At 36.2% G+C, this 15,518-nt stretch overlaps 3 protein-coding genes across 4 annotated transcripts; all 3 read right to left on the reverse strand.

Annotated features, from left to right (window-relative positions):
* Positions 1-121: 121 nt before the first annotated feature.
* LOC141680944 (uncharacterized) lies at positions 122-6,967 on the reverse strand. Its single transcript, XM_074487019.1, has 11 exons — positions 6,664-6,967; positions 6,319-6,528; positions 5,872-6,041; positions 5,509-5,779; positions 4,975-5,233; positions 4,642-4,693; positions 3,712-3,994; positions 3,210-3,419; positions 2,830-2,999; positions 2,467-2,737; positions 122-2,312 (listed from the first exon to the last, which is right to left on the reverse strand). Exons 1-11 carry the CDS (start codon positions 6,926-6,928, stop codon positions 2,053-2,055), a joined length of 2,421 nt encoding a protein of 806 aa, XP_074343120.1. The 5' UTR covers positions 6,929-6,967; the 3' UTR covers positions 122-2,052.
* LOC141680942 (protein CANDIDATE G-PROTEIN COUPLED RECEPTOR 7-like) lies at positions 325-765 on the reverse strand. The gene has a single exon (XM_074487018.1). It carries the CDS (start codon positions 763-765, stop codon positions 325-327), a length of 441 nt encoding a protein of 146 aa, XP_074343119.1.
* On the reverse strand, positions 6,703-15,246 carry LOC141678692 (eukaryotic translation initiation factor 4B2-like). 2 transcript variants are annotated; one of them, XR_012557866.1, is made up of 4 exons: positions 13,939-15,246; positions 8,767-9,195; positions 8,310-8,501; positions 6,703-6,837 (listed from the first exon to the last, which is right to left on the reverse strand). XR_012557866.1 is itself a non-coding variant. In XM_074485053.1 (3 exons), exons 1-3 carry the CDS (start codon positions 15,063-15,065, stop codon positions 8,483-8,485), a joined length of 1,575 nt encoding a protein of 524 aa, XP_074341154.1. In that variant the 5' UTR covers positions 15,066-15,246; the 3' UTR covers positions 8,167-8,482. The 2 variants fall into 2 exon arrangements, 1 of the variants encoding a protein (XP_074341154.1); XM_074485053.1 differs by lacking the exon at positions 6,703-6,837 and having other exon boundaries at positions 8,167-8,501.
* Between the last annotated feature and the right edge of the window lie 272 nt (positions 15,247-15,518).

Genomic DNA, 15,518 nt, shown 5'->3' on the forward strand with positions numbered 1-15,518 from the left:
GTCCCGTCCAATTATTTATATTTTTTCGTACATTTATTATTTTTTACCTTTTCTTTATATTCTAATCTCAATTCAAATATTAAAAAAATGAATGAAATCAAATAATATCCAAAACGAAATATAAAGATTACATACATGAAAAAGAAGAAAAATATTAGGAAAACTGAATACAAGATTTTCGCAGAAGATGTCAGAATATTCACACAATCACACCGATATCACCAATAAAAACATCTCATTAGACGACATAATTTTGTTGTTCGGTAAAAAGAAATTCATCCCCTTCAAAAAAGGAAGAAAAAATAGAAATTTTACAAAGTTGAGTTAATAATCAGAAAATTCAGAACTTTGAATAACAGTAAGAGCAGCTTCTTCTTCTTCTTCATCAAATGCAAGTGCAAAATACTGGTTCCTTTCTTGTGGTCGAAACAAATAGTACATTGTAGTGTAAAATCCCAGTGTTGCAGTCTCTGTTACCATAGGACACCACCATTGATCCTTGTAGTTAAGATATACTGTCAAAAATATTGCACTATATCTGGTGAAGTACAAGTACACTACTAATGCAATGTAGAAATCTCGAAACAGTCTCAGTTTTTTTAAATTTGTGGCTGCTCTGCCATCCATTTTCGACGTGTCTCTCAACGTTCTGATAGACCATGTCACGGGGATCATGATCACGAAACAACAAGCAATGTCAACAAACACAAAGACTGTGAACCAGAATCCGAAGTTCTTTGCTGATGGTCCTTGTTCTGTTTCCATAATGTACGCGATGTTTACTAGGACTTGTAGAGGAATGCCTATCATTAGTAGTTTTTTTTCGTTGTCTTGTAGAAATGGTTTCAGGAATGACCAGCCAGTGCCAATTAGAACAATGACAGTGAATAATAATAGGGCTCGGATTGTTCTGAAAATGAAAAATAAGGCTTCCCAGCCACGAGGCGTTCCTGTGATTTTTACGTGGTATTTGTCTTCAGCCTCGAAGATTAAGCTCAAGGATTTCATGAGAAGTAAAATGCTCATTAGGATGTGGATTTTGTGGACAAATGTTCTGTTTTTGTAACATATGAGAATCCAGTAAATGAGAATAGGAATGTAGATTAGAGAGTAGATTGAAAGTAGAGTTGGTAATTGAGTTTTACCATCTGATAAATAATCTTTTTTGCCATTGCTGTCAAGATTGTAGATTTCAAAATGTACAACCATTGAGACTGAGGTTTCTATGGCACAGTTTGCGAACATGAAGACGTATTCATCAGGGTTTGTGATGGAGATTGTTTTGTACACAGAGGATTGTGGTGGAGGAGAAAGTTCAGAGAGAGTGGAGAGAATTGTGATCCCGGGATTATCAAGAATGCAAGCGTTGGGGAAGATTTGTGTTTCTACAGGTGCCACGAAAAATCCAAAGTGGGAAGAGTTGGTCTGGGGAGTTTTGGAGGTGCCAGGAATAGGGCTGGCCTTCACTGACACCGAGGAGACGGAGATTGTGACATGGCCTGTTGAGGTGAATCCGAATGATGAGAATTCGATGAGTTCACGTGTGTCGTCTGTGATTGTTATTGTCCTGATATCTGCACTCGCCAAGGGAAGGCGGTGGAAGAATAATAGAAAAAGAATTGTAAAGAAAATATCGAAATGCAGATGGTGGTGGATGCCTAATTCTTTCATGTTTAGCAGCAGTAGAGGCAGGAGGAGATGATCTGAGGATTGATAATGGTTTATCTAAGATTGTTGCATCATGATGCAGGCATGAACAATGAAGATTAAAAAGTTGTTTTAATTATTGAGGTTTTTCTATTTAAGTCTATGGAGTTGAATAAGAAAAATCTAAAATAGAATCAGGATGTGTGGTTGCCTAAATACCCGGAAGACTGCAAAAAACAATTGAACTTAATTTAGTGAATTTGTTATATGTGGTTGCAAGATAATGTATATGATAATTTGAGTGACAAACATAAAATCATGCATAAGCCTGAGCTAGGCAACATAAGAATGTAGTCACTATGTTATTTATAGGCTCTGGTGAGAAACTTAAGAACCAGGCTTCAGCTACCCTTTTCGACAAGCCATTTTCAAAGAATTTGGTGGATCTGAGTATGAGCCATAGACAATCTGATCAAAGATCCATTTGTTAGCTGCTTCTGTGTAGTGCACACCATCCCAGTTGATCATCACTGATGGATTTTGACATGATTTCGCTATCATCACTTCCGTCCCATTGATATTAATCTTTCCTCCACATCCTACATTCCTGTTGAAGTTGTACTTCCCTCCATGCCCACAACAAGCTCTCAATGGATGGGCAAATCCTGCACCAAACCAACCCAACAGATTATAATGCGCGACCATATACATGTAGAGAAAGTAGTGCTTGGGGCGCAATACTTAAGTGTCTACTTGCTATCAGCTAGGTCACAGTTTGTGCCTCTAGAAATTAATAAAGGGAAGGAATATTAGAAGTACCATATTTGCTAGCATGACTGATGAGATCATACTTGACAGAGTAAACATCAACATAAGTAATAGCAGCGGATGGAAGATCTTTCCGGAGTTTTTCTACAGCATCCTTCAATTTAGTGTTGTAAAATTGGCAAACCTCATTGACAGGGCCTGCACATCCAACACTGTCAATCTGTCCTGCAGTGATCATTTCGCGATCCAGCACCAAAGGTAAACACCCCAGAGGTCCAGTATTATGTATCCAAAACGATCTCCCTCCTTGACTGTATATATTCTGCATATCAAGCGAGCAGTCTGTAACATCTGAAAACAGAACATTTACAGAAAAAAATTGCAGGTTTTGCAAGGTCTAACTCTAGAACATACTTTGACAACAACTTTAAATTGATCTATGGCATCTGGTACAAATGCTTTAACTTCATCCGTGGACATGTTAAGGAATAATCCGGCAGTCAAATCATTTTGTCCAATATCAAAGGTGTATAAGGCTTCTGAAAAGGTCTCTGCTGTTGGTAAAAATTTCTTGAAAATCTCCCCTACATCATCAAACGGTTAGATTAATTATTGACCAACTATATGTAGTGAGAATATTTCATTACTTTTAAAGTTGTTTCAGAAATTTTAATCTTTGCAGCAATGTAGAACTAGCACAACCATTTCGCCAATAAAATAAGAAAGTGGTAACATAAAGTAAGGCAGATGTTGTTTATGATGCTCTTGATGATAAATGATAAATTAGAATGTACCTTGGGAGCGGAAAGTTTGAGAGCGACGATGAAAATCATTGTACTGATTCCACTGGACATTCAGAGAAATGGGACTGAAACCAGATTGATGTAATGTTGTGTTTGGAGGTCTAATTGTTGAACCTGAAGTAGCAAAATTTGCTCCATGACTGAAATTTGAGCCAACTGAGTCAAGGAATGCACTCAGATATGGTAGCTCCACAGTCTTCGCTGATCACCATCACGATCAAGAAAACGTACTTCGTTATTTTCAGTAATTTTGAAGTCAATAATTTATGATTACAAAATTGTGATGAACATCCCAAAACAAACCAAATGCACAGATAGCTCATAGCTGATATGAATATAATTTAAGCCTTAAATATATAATTAGCAACCTCTATGGTAGAAGAGAACAGTTTCTGTTCTAATTGACATTCCCCAACACTTTGTTTAAGGTAATGCAAAATTAAGGTGAAACATAAGGAAGGGCAACAATACTAGAAATGTATTACTCACATACCATAAAAATCAATAATCAGACGACCATTGCAGACGCGACCTGCAGGTTGACGAAAGAATGTCTCTCCATTAGGTGAACCAACCTGACCAAACGCTGCTGACAATCCACCAGTGTCGGAGTTGGAGTCTCCAAAATTATATATGGCTGGAAAATGACATTCCCTGCTACTAGCATTTGCGGCATATGCATGAAGAGATAATAACACTACTACTAATGTAAGAAACTTTATAACACAATACTCTGAGTCCTTCATTTGAAAACTAAAGATTAGAACTAATTCTCTCTGTTCTTAAAAATTATAAGCTAGTGCATAGTGTGTTTGGAAGCAAAGGTCCCCTTTTTTTGACTACACTCCAGGTTAACCTAACCCTTCTCAAGCTATCCCATTAGTTCAGACTTTTGATCCAGAACTACTCAACTTTCTCAGTTTAAGGTTCTTTTTTCAAGATTCCAAATATTCGACATCACCTACATTTTATGAATCTTTAAAATGATGATAATGTTTTAAACCTATACAGTACTCCAATAATAGATTGTGTAGTCTAATAATACAAGAAAATTTCCAAGCTTGTGAACTTACTGATGTACAAATATAATTTGGTAGTTATATTTTCTGTCTTCTCTCTGGTCCAGCAGAGTTTTCTTCTTGCACACTGATGAGGTAAATGCATTCTTATGATCAGGTAATGCATGTTTTTTGAGAATCCATTATTTTCTCAAATTGTGGACCACTTGGCACTCATCTTTGAGCCAATTTTCACGCGTTTAGATTTAAAAAAAAATGATAATATAAGGAGTGAAATAGTTGGAAAATCTAACATCTCCAGACCAGAGCTCTGATACAATGTTAAGTCACCAATTCTACTGAAATCTCAGTGCTAGAAGGAGAACTTACCGATATATATTGTATTCTAACTTGATATCACACACAATTGAACATGTTAACTGGGACAGGGGCGGAACAAAAGGAGGCAAACCTAGGCTGCATCACAGCTGAACTTCAAAATTGAGTATAAATTCATGTGTGCATTATGTTCAATTAAAATCTACATTATCTTCTATAATAAGTTATCATGCACTTAAAATCTTCATTACCTGTTATAATAAGTTATTATGCACTTAAAATCTTCATTACCTGTTATAATAAGTTATTATGCACTCCCAAATCTATTATTTTAGAATTGGAGACTTGACAAAAGAGTACAACATTAGCAACTCACACCAAAATGTGTGATGTTGTTAATTTAAGAACCAGGCTTCAGCTAGCTTTTTCGACAGGCCAGTTTCAAAGAATTTGGTGGATCCGAATATGAGCCATTGACAATCTGATCAAAGAGCCATTTGTTAGCTGCTTCTGTGTAGTGCACACCATCCCAGTTGATCATCACTGATGGATTTTGACATGATTTCGCTATCATCACTTCTGTCCCATTAATATTAATCTTTCCTCCACATCCTACATTCCTGTTGTAGTTGTACTTCCCTCCATGCCCACAACAAGCTCTTAATGGATGGGCAAATCCTGCATCAAACCAACCCGACAGTTTTTTAATATGCAACAGTATACATATTTAGAGAAAGTCGTGCTTGGGGGGGCGCAATAGTTAAGTGTCTACTTGCTATCAGCTAGGTAAAGGTTTGAGGACTAGAGATCAAGTGTTCGTTGAGAGTTCCCAAACCATGTGGGAGGAGCCTTTTGCAGCAAGTACGACTTTCTTTAATACTATACAGGAACTTAAATTAAAATAAAATGTTGCGCCTCTAGAAATTAATAAAGGGAAAGTATATTAGAAGTACCATATTTGCTAGCATGACTGATGAGATCATACTTGACAGAGTAAACATCAACATAAGTAATAGCAGCGGATGGAAGATCTTTCCGGAGTTGTTCTACAGCTTCCTTCAATTTAGTGTTGTAAAATTGGCAAACTTCATTGATAGGGCCTGCACATCCAACACTGTCAATCTGTCCTGCAGTGATCATCACGCGGTCCAGCACATAAGGTAAGCACCCTACAGGTCCTGTATTATGTATCCAAAATGATCTCCCTCCTTGACTGTATATATTCTGCATATCAAGCGAGCAGTATGCAACATCTCAAAACAGAACATTTACAGAAAAAAATTGCAAGTTTTGCAAGGTCTAACTCTAGAACATACTTTGACAACAACTTTAAATTGATCTATGGCATCGGGTACAATTGCTTTAACTTCATCCGTGGACATGTTAAGGAATAATCCGGCAGTCAAATCATTTTGTCCGATATCAAATGTATATAAGGCTTCTGCAAAGGTCTCTGCTGCTGGTAAAATTTTCTTGAAAATCTCCCCTACATTACTATTGATAGTGAGAACTCTTCAATACTATTCATTAATTAATAACTAGAATGTCAATAGTGAGGACGGTTAATTAATTATCGCCAACTATGGATAGTGAGAACTCTTCATTACTATTGACATTGAACAAAGTTTAACAAATTTCAATCGTTGCAGCAGTTCATAACTAGAATTCAACAATTTCGCGACTAAAATAAGGAACTGATACCATCTATTACAGCAGATGTTGCTTATAATGCTTTTGACGATTAATGATAAATTAGAATGTACCTTGAGAACGGAAAGTTTGAGAGCGACGATGAAAATCATTGTACTGATACCACTGGACATTCAAAGAAAAGGGACTGAAACCAGATTGATGTAATGTTGTATTTTGAGGTCTAATAGTTGAGCCAGCAGTTGCGAAATTTGCTCCATGACTGAAATTTGAGCCAACTGAGTCGAGGAATGCACTCAGATATGGTAGTCCTGCATTCTTTGCTGATCACCATCACAATCATAAAAAGAAAAATGTTAAATTCAGTGACTTTTTTGAGTTATAATAAAAGATCGAAAAATTTGATAGCCTTTCCAAAACATACTAAAAAATTTGAATACTCACGCACACCTACGTACCAATGAAATCAATAATCAGACGGCCATCACAGTAGCGACTCGCAGGATGATGAAAGAAAGTCTCGCCACTTGGTGCACCAGCCTGACCAAATGCTGCTGACAATCCACCAGTGTCAGAGTTCGAGTCTCCGAAATTATATATGGCCGGAAAATGACATTCTCTGCTGCTAGCATCTGTGGCATGAACTGATAGTAACACTAAAACTAGTGTAATAAACTTTGTAACACAATACTCTGAGTACTCCATTTGAAAACTCAAGAACATAACAAATTTCAAAGATATTATGATATAAGTAGTACTAATAATAGTAGAGTAACTAGTACACTCACTTTTTGATGCAAATAATCAAAAATCGAATCTGTCATATATTTTTTAAGGATTAATCCGGAATTTTTAAAAAATCGGGAATTTTTGAAATACTGATAGTGCCTAATATATCCGTCAGATATATACGTTCGACTTTAGGAAATCAAGAGAAAAGGGGTATACACTATGTTACAATTCTCGGAATTACGTTGTTTCGAGTTGGTTTCGGTTTCAGTTCAAATTTAAGCGGTTCGGTTTTTATCAGTTTTTAACGGTTTCGGTTTCGGGTTTTTTCGGTTTTTTGTCCAGCCCTAATATAGTGTGCAGTTGAAGTTTTGTAAAAGTTGACTGTTTTTTTGTGAATGGAAGTTAGAGGCATGGCTGGAAAAGCAGAAGTAAAGAGGAATAATAGTTGGGACAGGGAATGAAGGATCATGTGAATGAGATAACAGCAGTTATCCTCTTCTGTTTTCTTCTGTTTTGCTTCATCTTGAAGGGTTTGTAGAGGATTGGCTATATCTGTAGCATTAGCCACTAGTGTTAAATAAAATCACCAAAACATTATCATTTTCTCCCATAGCTTTCATGAAAAAATTGGGTTTATTGTCACTGAAAGGGGGGTTAGAATGTTGTTTATTTTATAACCGGGTATTTGGACCAGTTTACGCACACCTCGTCATGTCTCCCTAATTAAATTCAAGCGTCCACTTAATCAAACCTAGGATTTTGGGTGCTAATCTCCTGAAGTCGTGATTGAGTATGACCCCTACTTAAATCGGAGTGATTTTTTAAAGTCCCGGTCTCAATGAGTGATTTTCTAAAGTACCGGCCCCAACTAGCTGAACTACCATGGGTCATTAGAACATTGTTTCATTTGTAACCATACAATTCATAATATGATAAGTGACTTTTTCTGCATGTCTACAGCATATGAACTTGGGAGAGGTGAACAATAATTATTTAGGTTTAAGGATGATTCCTTACTGAATACATCTGTTGTGAAGTTTAAACAACTTTCATGATATGGATATGTAATAATAATAATTTAATATATGGATATGTAGATCATCTAAAGTTTGTAATTTAATAAATTTTGTAATTAAATACAATCCTATAGCCACATCAACCAAAGGTACCAAAGGTACACTATCTATCTATACAAATATAGAAATATCAAGATTTTTTGGTGAAAGCAATAAAAGAAAGAAAAATGATCATTGATGTTCATCAAAGTTAGAAGTCCTTAGAAGAATCAATCACATATCCTATTGTTCTTGCACCTACTACTAGAAAGAAGAAAGTTAACAAACAAGAAAGTCAAGGCTAATGCAAATATTACATTGTTTCGAGATCCAACAATAGATTAGCTCCACTTTTCGTCGCCATACTCAAGAACCCTAGCTTCCTTACTTTCACGAAAATCAGGAGAAAGAATGTTAACAGGTGACAACAATATTATTCCAGTCCAAATATGTTGAAACAGAAGTCAAAGAATCCACAGAGATATGAGTTTCACCATCTATCGCCCGACCTGCCAAAGAAAAGAAGACATGATGTGGCAGAATCATGTACAATCTACACCCAAATCTAGACCATTGTTACCAAGTATACATAGAATTAAAAGAACAGTTCTAGTTATTGCAGTTTGGTGGCAATATAAAATTTCCCCACAAATTGCAAGTGCCTCCCTCTAGTGAAGAACTAACAATACAGAAATAATAGAAGCGATGAATTCACAATAATTACCAAATATTTATGACAAATTAGGAAAAAGTAATCAAGATGACAATGCATACCTGTCAACATCTCTACTACCCAAAAACCCTCTTTCTCTGCCACCTTGAAACCCTCTCCTTTCATCACGCTGCCTTGGCCACACATCGCCAGTGCCACGTGAGCGAGGCCTCTCTGTGAATTCTGTGTTCCTGGATTCTCCAAATGATCCAGAACGGAAATGTGGTGTCTCTGGCACTACAGAACTCCTTCCTGATCCAGACCCTGGCCTATCTATGGGTTTCGGCACAAACCGAACTTTGTCATCCAAATCACGGGTAATCTGCTCCAAATCCTTTTCTTTCTGAAGTATTCTATCATGCAAATTTGTTTGCTCTTGGCCAGATACTTGCTGAGATTCACTGTTAACATTCGAAGCAGATTCCATCTCAAGTTCCCTCTTCAGATGATCTATTTCAGCTTTCAAGTTCTTTTCTTCCTCTGTCTCAGGCCTGAGAAACAGAATATCTTATTTAGAGACTATTTTTTACGCACCTCAATTAGAATAAGTCAACAAAGCAACAATATTGCTACTCACATTATTTACAATGTATAACACTCTTACAGACATGTACCTAAGACATACTCACCAAGTAACCACAATATAATTATCAGAACAAACATGTAAAACAAAAACTACCTACGAAAAGGCCCTCCGAGGAGAGGTCAGGAACAGATCATAATAAAAGAAGCTATGTCTTACAGAGTGGGTACAGGTGTCGGACTTGGGTAGGGATAGGGACCCAAGTGCTAGATTTTAGTTATTAAAAAATTTAGGACTCTAGGATATGGATCCGACATAGGACATGTGTATATGGACTTGGCATTTATATACAATACACAGAATTTTATATAATCTTATTTGCTCTAAATTTTTTATAAAAAGGTGTATACAACCAATAAATAGCATACACTTAATTATATAATAGCATACACTTAAATATAAGTGAAATTTGTATCATAACAAATCAAAAAGATCAATACTGAAACGTATCTGTCATGGAACTACAATTCTGTAAACCAGGTTGGCCTTGTATTTCAATTTGAACTAGATTACTGCAAGGTAAAGCGTCCAATTTTAATTTGGAGGATTGAACTCAAATCCGAATATACCATACCGGCACACCCACGCCCATGTCGACACGGGTATAAAGACAAAATCAAAGAGTTAATACAACCAAGAAATAAAGTGCAAGGTAAACTGAAATAATCACTTTATTGGGCAATAAGGGCTAAGTGCATAACCCTAGGATGACAAGTAACTACACATGTAATACATGACATGGCACAAAGTTCTGGTATTACTCCATATTCCTAGAAAGTCAGAGAGACAGCACTTAATTATATCTAATTTCTTAGTGTCTGCATCTTTATTGACAACATCAATTATACATAATTTGTTAGGGTACTTGAGGGAGGGATAGGGAGCCAGCAATCTTTTTCGGACTTTGGAGTGTATTTACTCTGCTTTAGCAGGTATTTAATACATCTATTTCTATTGCACTGTTTTTCTGTTGTACTATTTACAATTTTTTAAAATCAAAAGCGAAGGGTCCTCTCAACCTCTGTGCTTTTAAAAGTGAGAAAAAGGTCCGCGTACATCTCAACCTCAACCTCGCATGCTCTACATTCACATCCCATATCCTTTCCAAGGGGCATACATGGACATACTGGCATTTTGAGTTTAGTGTTGTAGTTACATATTTTACAACCCGCCTACTTTCATTTTTAATGATCATGCTTGTTAACAAGCATCAATCAAGAAGATAAGCAAATAAATTATATGAATCTAAATCCATGTATCCTATCATCCAAATAAGCTATTACGCAATCAAAAGAAAATTAAAAAATGCAAGCCTAAACATGCTTTGCACCCTTGAAATGCATTTTGATAATCTCTACTATATTAATTTTTGTAGTTTCTTGACAAGAGAAATAATCTTTGTAGTTTGTAGTTTCGGTTACCCAATTTTTTTCAACTATCAGATTTGAAAGTAAATAAATGATAACCGTTAGATGTAATATTGAATCCTGTCAACAAATATTTTAATTAATATTTGTATTATCAATTCTAAAGATACAAAAAAAGAAACACGTATATATTAAAATATAAATAGTAATATAACATATATTGAAAGTTATAAAAGTAAATAACAATATTAAATCCGTGCATCGCACGTGAAATAAGCTAGTTATATAACAATAAACCAAAGTGTGTGAAATGATCTTGAGTATGGCCAACACTATCCAAGTTTTTTTACTTCAGCAAAAAAAGAGCTCTTTCAGAGATACCAAATGGCCTAAGGGATAAATTTTAATATACTTCACTAGGTTCTGATTGTTAATTACATATCAGGGCCACAACTTAACTAGATTTAAGTACTACAGAGACCTTCTAGCACATAAGAACATCTCCAAGTGAAACGAAAGGGTCATTTGCCAAATCTGAATTAAAAATTTCTAAATGATTACAACATCTGAATGATTTTAAAGAATCCGATATAGAAATCTGAATTTTGAATGAATTATATAGTAAGTAAAGAGAATTTATGTCTATCAGAATTACTCTAGTACGCTGATTTTTCTAAATCGGTCTGAAAATTCTAAAAATGAACCATCCAGCACTCATGGCTGTCGTTCAGCCAACAAAAAGTAAATACAAACAAGCTTAATCATCTTACCCCCTTCAATTAAGACTAATTCCCCTCTTTATATATATATATATATATATATATATCCTAGTAATTTTATACACGAACATGTCATATGTATCATCTCCAACAACACTCCTTATACTCCCTTTGATCCTTACTTAGTTTAGTATCATTTTTAAAAGTACTTTCTATCACATAAAAGTACAATATGAAGTAGAGAGAGAAATAGAGTGTCTTTAATTATTTATTCATTATTAGATATGACATAGGGCTAGGGGGAGGCTCCTCATAAATAAGAAGGGAAAGGAGGCTTCTGAAACTTTGACGAGCAACTAGGAGTTTCTTGAAGCACTATTTAAGCATTAACTCCTCCACCCTTTAATCAAGAGTCTAAATAGGGTGTCTCTTGGATATTAACTAAAACCTCTAATCTGCAGCTATAGTAGCCAATATAGTGGTGAGAAAAATATGAAACAGTAGCGAACCTTTTGACTCTTAAACATGTGACTGATAAATCAGTCAAATCAGGGATTTATAGGACAGTGCACAATATATAACTCTCATTCGTAAAAAAAATATATACTCATTAACTATTAAAGTTTATGAATTATTAGAATCTATATCATTCGAAATTTGGCTGGCCACGGAAATTGGCTACAAGAATTTAATTATAAACCTTTAGCTTAATTCTTTAGGCCAAATGCTCAAGGCCAATCATAAATGCAACATTGAGTATAAAAACTGAAAAGACCAAACACTACTATCTTTCTTGGCTATAGGATGTAGTTAAACAGGTACCACTGATGAATCACTTCAAACGCTGAAATGATTTGATTGAACTTATCCCATAGTGAGATACTGAGCTAAGCATAATTTATGTTCAGTAAAATGTAATATAAAAAAATCAGAGTCATTAAAATATCACTTAACCTGCACTTAAAGAGCAATATAATGATTATAACACGTCACACAATTCATAGCAGCAGCACTAACCAGCAAGACTTCTTACTTCTAAGCGGGAGACGGATTTCAATCATCTTAATTAGTTTTTTCAAGGCCTATCAGTTAAGTTTTACAAACTGAACTAGGTTGTAATTGCTAACGGGTAATGACATATTGGGACCACTACAATGTAACATCAGTGATGTAACTCAGAAGTAAGCTTCACAGTGAGAGCACATAATACCTCTTATCAGATGCTAAAGCACTTTTGTTAGAGGTGCGCCGAGGCACATGCCTACACCCAAGGCGCAAAAAAAGATTTGTTTTTATGATATAAAGAACTAACAATTGGTTTTGTGCTTAAAGAAATAAAGGATCTCTTCCATCCATCACCAAATTACAATCATATTACTGAATAAAACCCTAATTGGTAAGACAGTCATAGTATGCTAGCTCCTGTTCTCCTCCCTTTGTATCTGCTGCCTAAATTTGTAGTTTTGAAGTACGACTTTTAAGACTTATCCACGGAGGGTTACGAGATGTGTTTTTTTTATTTCTATATTATATATTTTTATCATTTAAGAATCATTCTAATTTATAAAGATTACCTAATAGATAACTAATATAGTAAAATACTAAGACATTTGTTCTTTTTATTTTAAAAATGCAATTATTCTAATTGCTGTGTATATGTTAAAATTATGATACAATTTCCACTGTAAGGTGCATTTAGATATTGGAATTAGATTTATCATTCATCTATAATTGTAAGTGTGTATCTATTCTCTATTCAATTCATATATAGATTTACACTTGTGCACCTGGCTTTAATGCAGCACCTTCCTCTTGCTTAACCTCCAGGAGGGTCTTGTGACTCGGTGTGCCGCTTGCTTTTAAAATAATACTATGCTAAAGTACGCGCTTATCTTTTACAGTGATGAGTAAATTTTGAATAAGTAAAGAACCTTTTGATTCTTAAACATAGGATTAAATCAGCCTATTTAACAAAAAATTAAAAAAAAACAGCCTAAACTATTTTTTTAGAACGATGCATTACATGTTACTCTCATAACTAGAAGACGTTAGCTTAGAAGACACTTCATAACTAGTTTTCAGCAAACAAGGTTTAGTCTTTAGTTTGTATCGGCTTAATTAGTTCTTTCACATGCACATTTCACTCTAATTTGATCTCTCCTTGTACCCCGCCATGTCAGAGATCCATCTAACACTGAGAATGCTTGAAAAATAAATGCATCGTATTTAAGCATTTCCAAACATGCAAGGGGAATTGGGAACACAATATTAATGACTGACATAATTGCCAATGTCAATTCCACTAGCAATGCAGATCAATCTAGAGGACCACATATGTGATAGGGCAATGACGTGGATGATAATCATACTTTTACATAATTAATTGAATTCTATAATTTATATGTAGTAAATCAGCTGACCTAGACAGAATTTACAATGCAATTTTCAAAGCGTATAACCAGTCTTGAGCTTTCTATGCTGCTTGAACGCAACTTACTGAAACTTTTTAGTACACATACCAAAAGCAATGCCAATAACAATAAAACTTAAAGTAAAGTTGTGTACCTGTCAACGCGCCGCCGCTCCAACTCCAAATCAATCTTCTTCCAATCCAACCCTTTTTCCTCAAGCAAAACCTCCCTAGGCTTAGCATCACCAAACGGATTCACCTTCGCCTTCATCACTCCCTGCTGCAATCCCACACCTCCCTCACCACGCTCCGACTGCGCACTACCAGGCCTACTAGACTGTCCACTACTCGGTCTACTACTACTCTTCTTCGCCTCAATTTCCAAATCCACTTTCCTCCAATCCAATCCTTTCTCCGACAACACTTCCTCCCTAGGCCTCGCTGCCCCAAACGGATTCGGTTTACTCCCAACCGCCTTACCACCACCACCCTCATTCCCAACACCATCCGTCCTCGGCTTATCCAACACCAACCTAGGCCTCTGTACCTCCTCCCCACCACCAAACCCTCCACCACCACCACCACGCGCCCACCTATCATTTCTATCACTCCTATCATTTCCACTAAAATCACGAAAACCCGAGCCAAAACTACTCCCGCCCCTCCCCGGAACCCCAACTGAACCCACATTCTGTTTCTTCCCAACAGCCCAATTATCCACCTCATCCGCTCTCGAACCCCCATCACCCCCTAAAGCCCCATACTTACTCCCATTCCCACCTCTCTCACCCAAATTAACCGATTTTTTCGACATTGCCCAATTATCAACCTCATCAGCCCTAGAATGCACCATTTCCATAACTGGCCCCACCCCACCTCCTCTTTCACTCCCACCTTCAAACCCACCATAAGATCTGTGGGACCCACCTCCGTCTCTGTGGGACCCACCTCCGTCTCTATTCCCACCACCATAATCTCTAAACCCACCACCAATCTTTCCATACATTTCATCACCTGATCGTTCTTGTGGGCCTTTAGGAAGCCTCAACATCTCATCATGAGTCAGCCGAGCCGAGCCGGACCCACCAGCCGAGCCACCGCCGGTAGTGAATTCTTGTAAAGACATTTTATTATGTTTCTTTTTGGGTTTTAAATTCACAGCTTCTTTCAATGGTGGAAAGCTTGGTGAAGCCGCGGCTTGAGCCGCGGCTTGTTTCTCTTCCAGCTCGGCTTGCTCGGCTTCTGCAGCCCAAGCTCCAATTTTTCCCCATGTCTTTGACATTTAGAGTGATAAAATAGATAGATACAAGAACGGTGTGTGTAAAGATTTGATCTTTTTCAAGATCCCAATTGGGAATTTTGATGATGTGTGTTTTTTTGAAGTGAAATGAGAAGGGAAGACAAAGAGTTGTGTGTATAGGTGTGTGTATAGGTGGTAATGAAGTGGATGGTAATTTTGGTAGTGGGGGGTTTTGGAGGCCCATTAAACCCAAGCCCAAGTGGAATTTAATACTTGTTTAATTTTGTTGCACACAACTCTAGGTCTTTTCACAGTTTAGATAAAATAATATTTTTTAAAATTTTCTTTTTTTAAATTAGAGTTTTAATTATATATTTTTATCTACAAAAAGAAAAAATTAAAAAATATTATTATAATTATGCGGTCAAAATACTTAGAAGTGTGTGCACACAAATCAAACGTCATATAATAAAAAAACTGAGGGAATAGATTCAA

Source organism: Apium graveolens, chromosome 8, assembly GCF_009905375.1.
Source record: "Apium graveolens cultivar Ventura chromosome 8, ASM990537v1, whole genome shotgun sequence".
NCBI lineage: Eukaryota > Viridiplantae > Streptophyta > Magnoliopsida > Apiales > Apiaceae > Apium > Apium graveolens.

Excerpts from the sequence above, each read along its gene's own strand:
- LOC141680944 (XM_074487019.1), bottom strand. The coding sequence starts at position 6,928 with ATGTTCTTGAGTTTTCAAATGGAGTACTCAGAGTATTGTGTTACAAAG. Across the intron at positions 5,234-5,508 it reads CAGTCATGCTAGCAAATATG|GATTTGCCCATCCATTAAGA; the intron begins GTACTTCTAATA and ends GGTTTGATGCAG. Across the intron at positions 2,738-2,829 it reads AATTTAAAGTTGTTGTCAAA|AATATATACAGTCAAGGAGG; the intron begins GTATGTTCTAGA and ends CTTGATATGCAG.
- LOC141678692 (XM_074485053.1), bottom strand. The coding sequence starts at position 15,065 with ATGTCAAAGACATGGGGAAAAATTGGAGCTTGGGCTGCAGAAGCCGAG. Across the intron at positions 9,196-13,938 it reads GAGCGGCGGCGCGTTGACAG|GCCTGAGACAGAGGAAGAAA; the intron begins GTACACAACTTT and ends TCTGTTTCTCAG.
- LOC141680942 (XM_074487018.1), bottom strand. The coding sequence starts at position 765 with ATGGAAACAGAACAAGGACCATCAGCAAAGAACTTCGGATTCTGGTTC.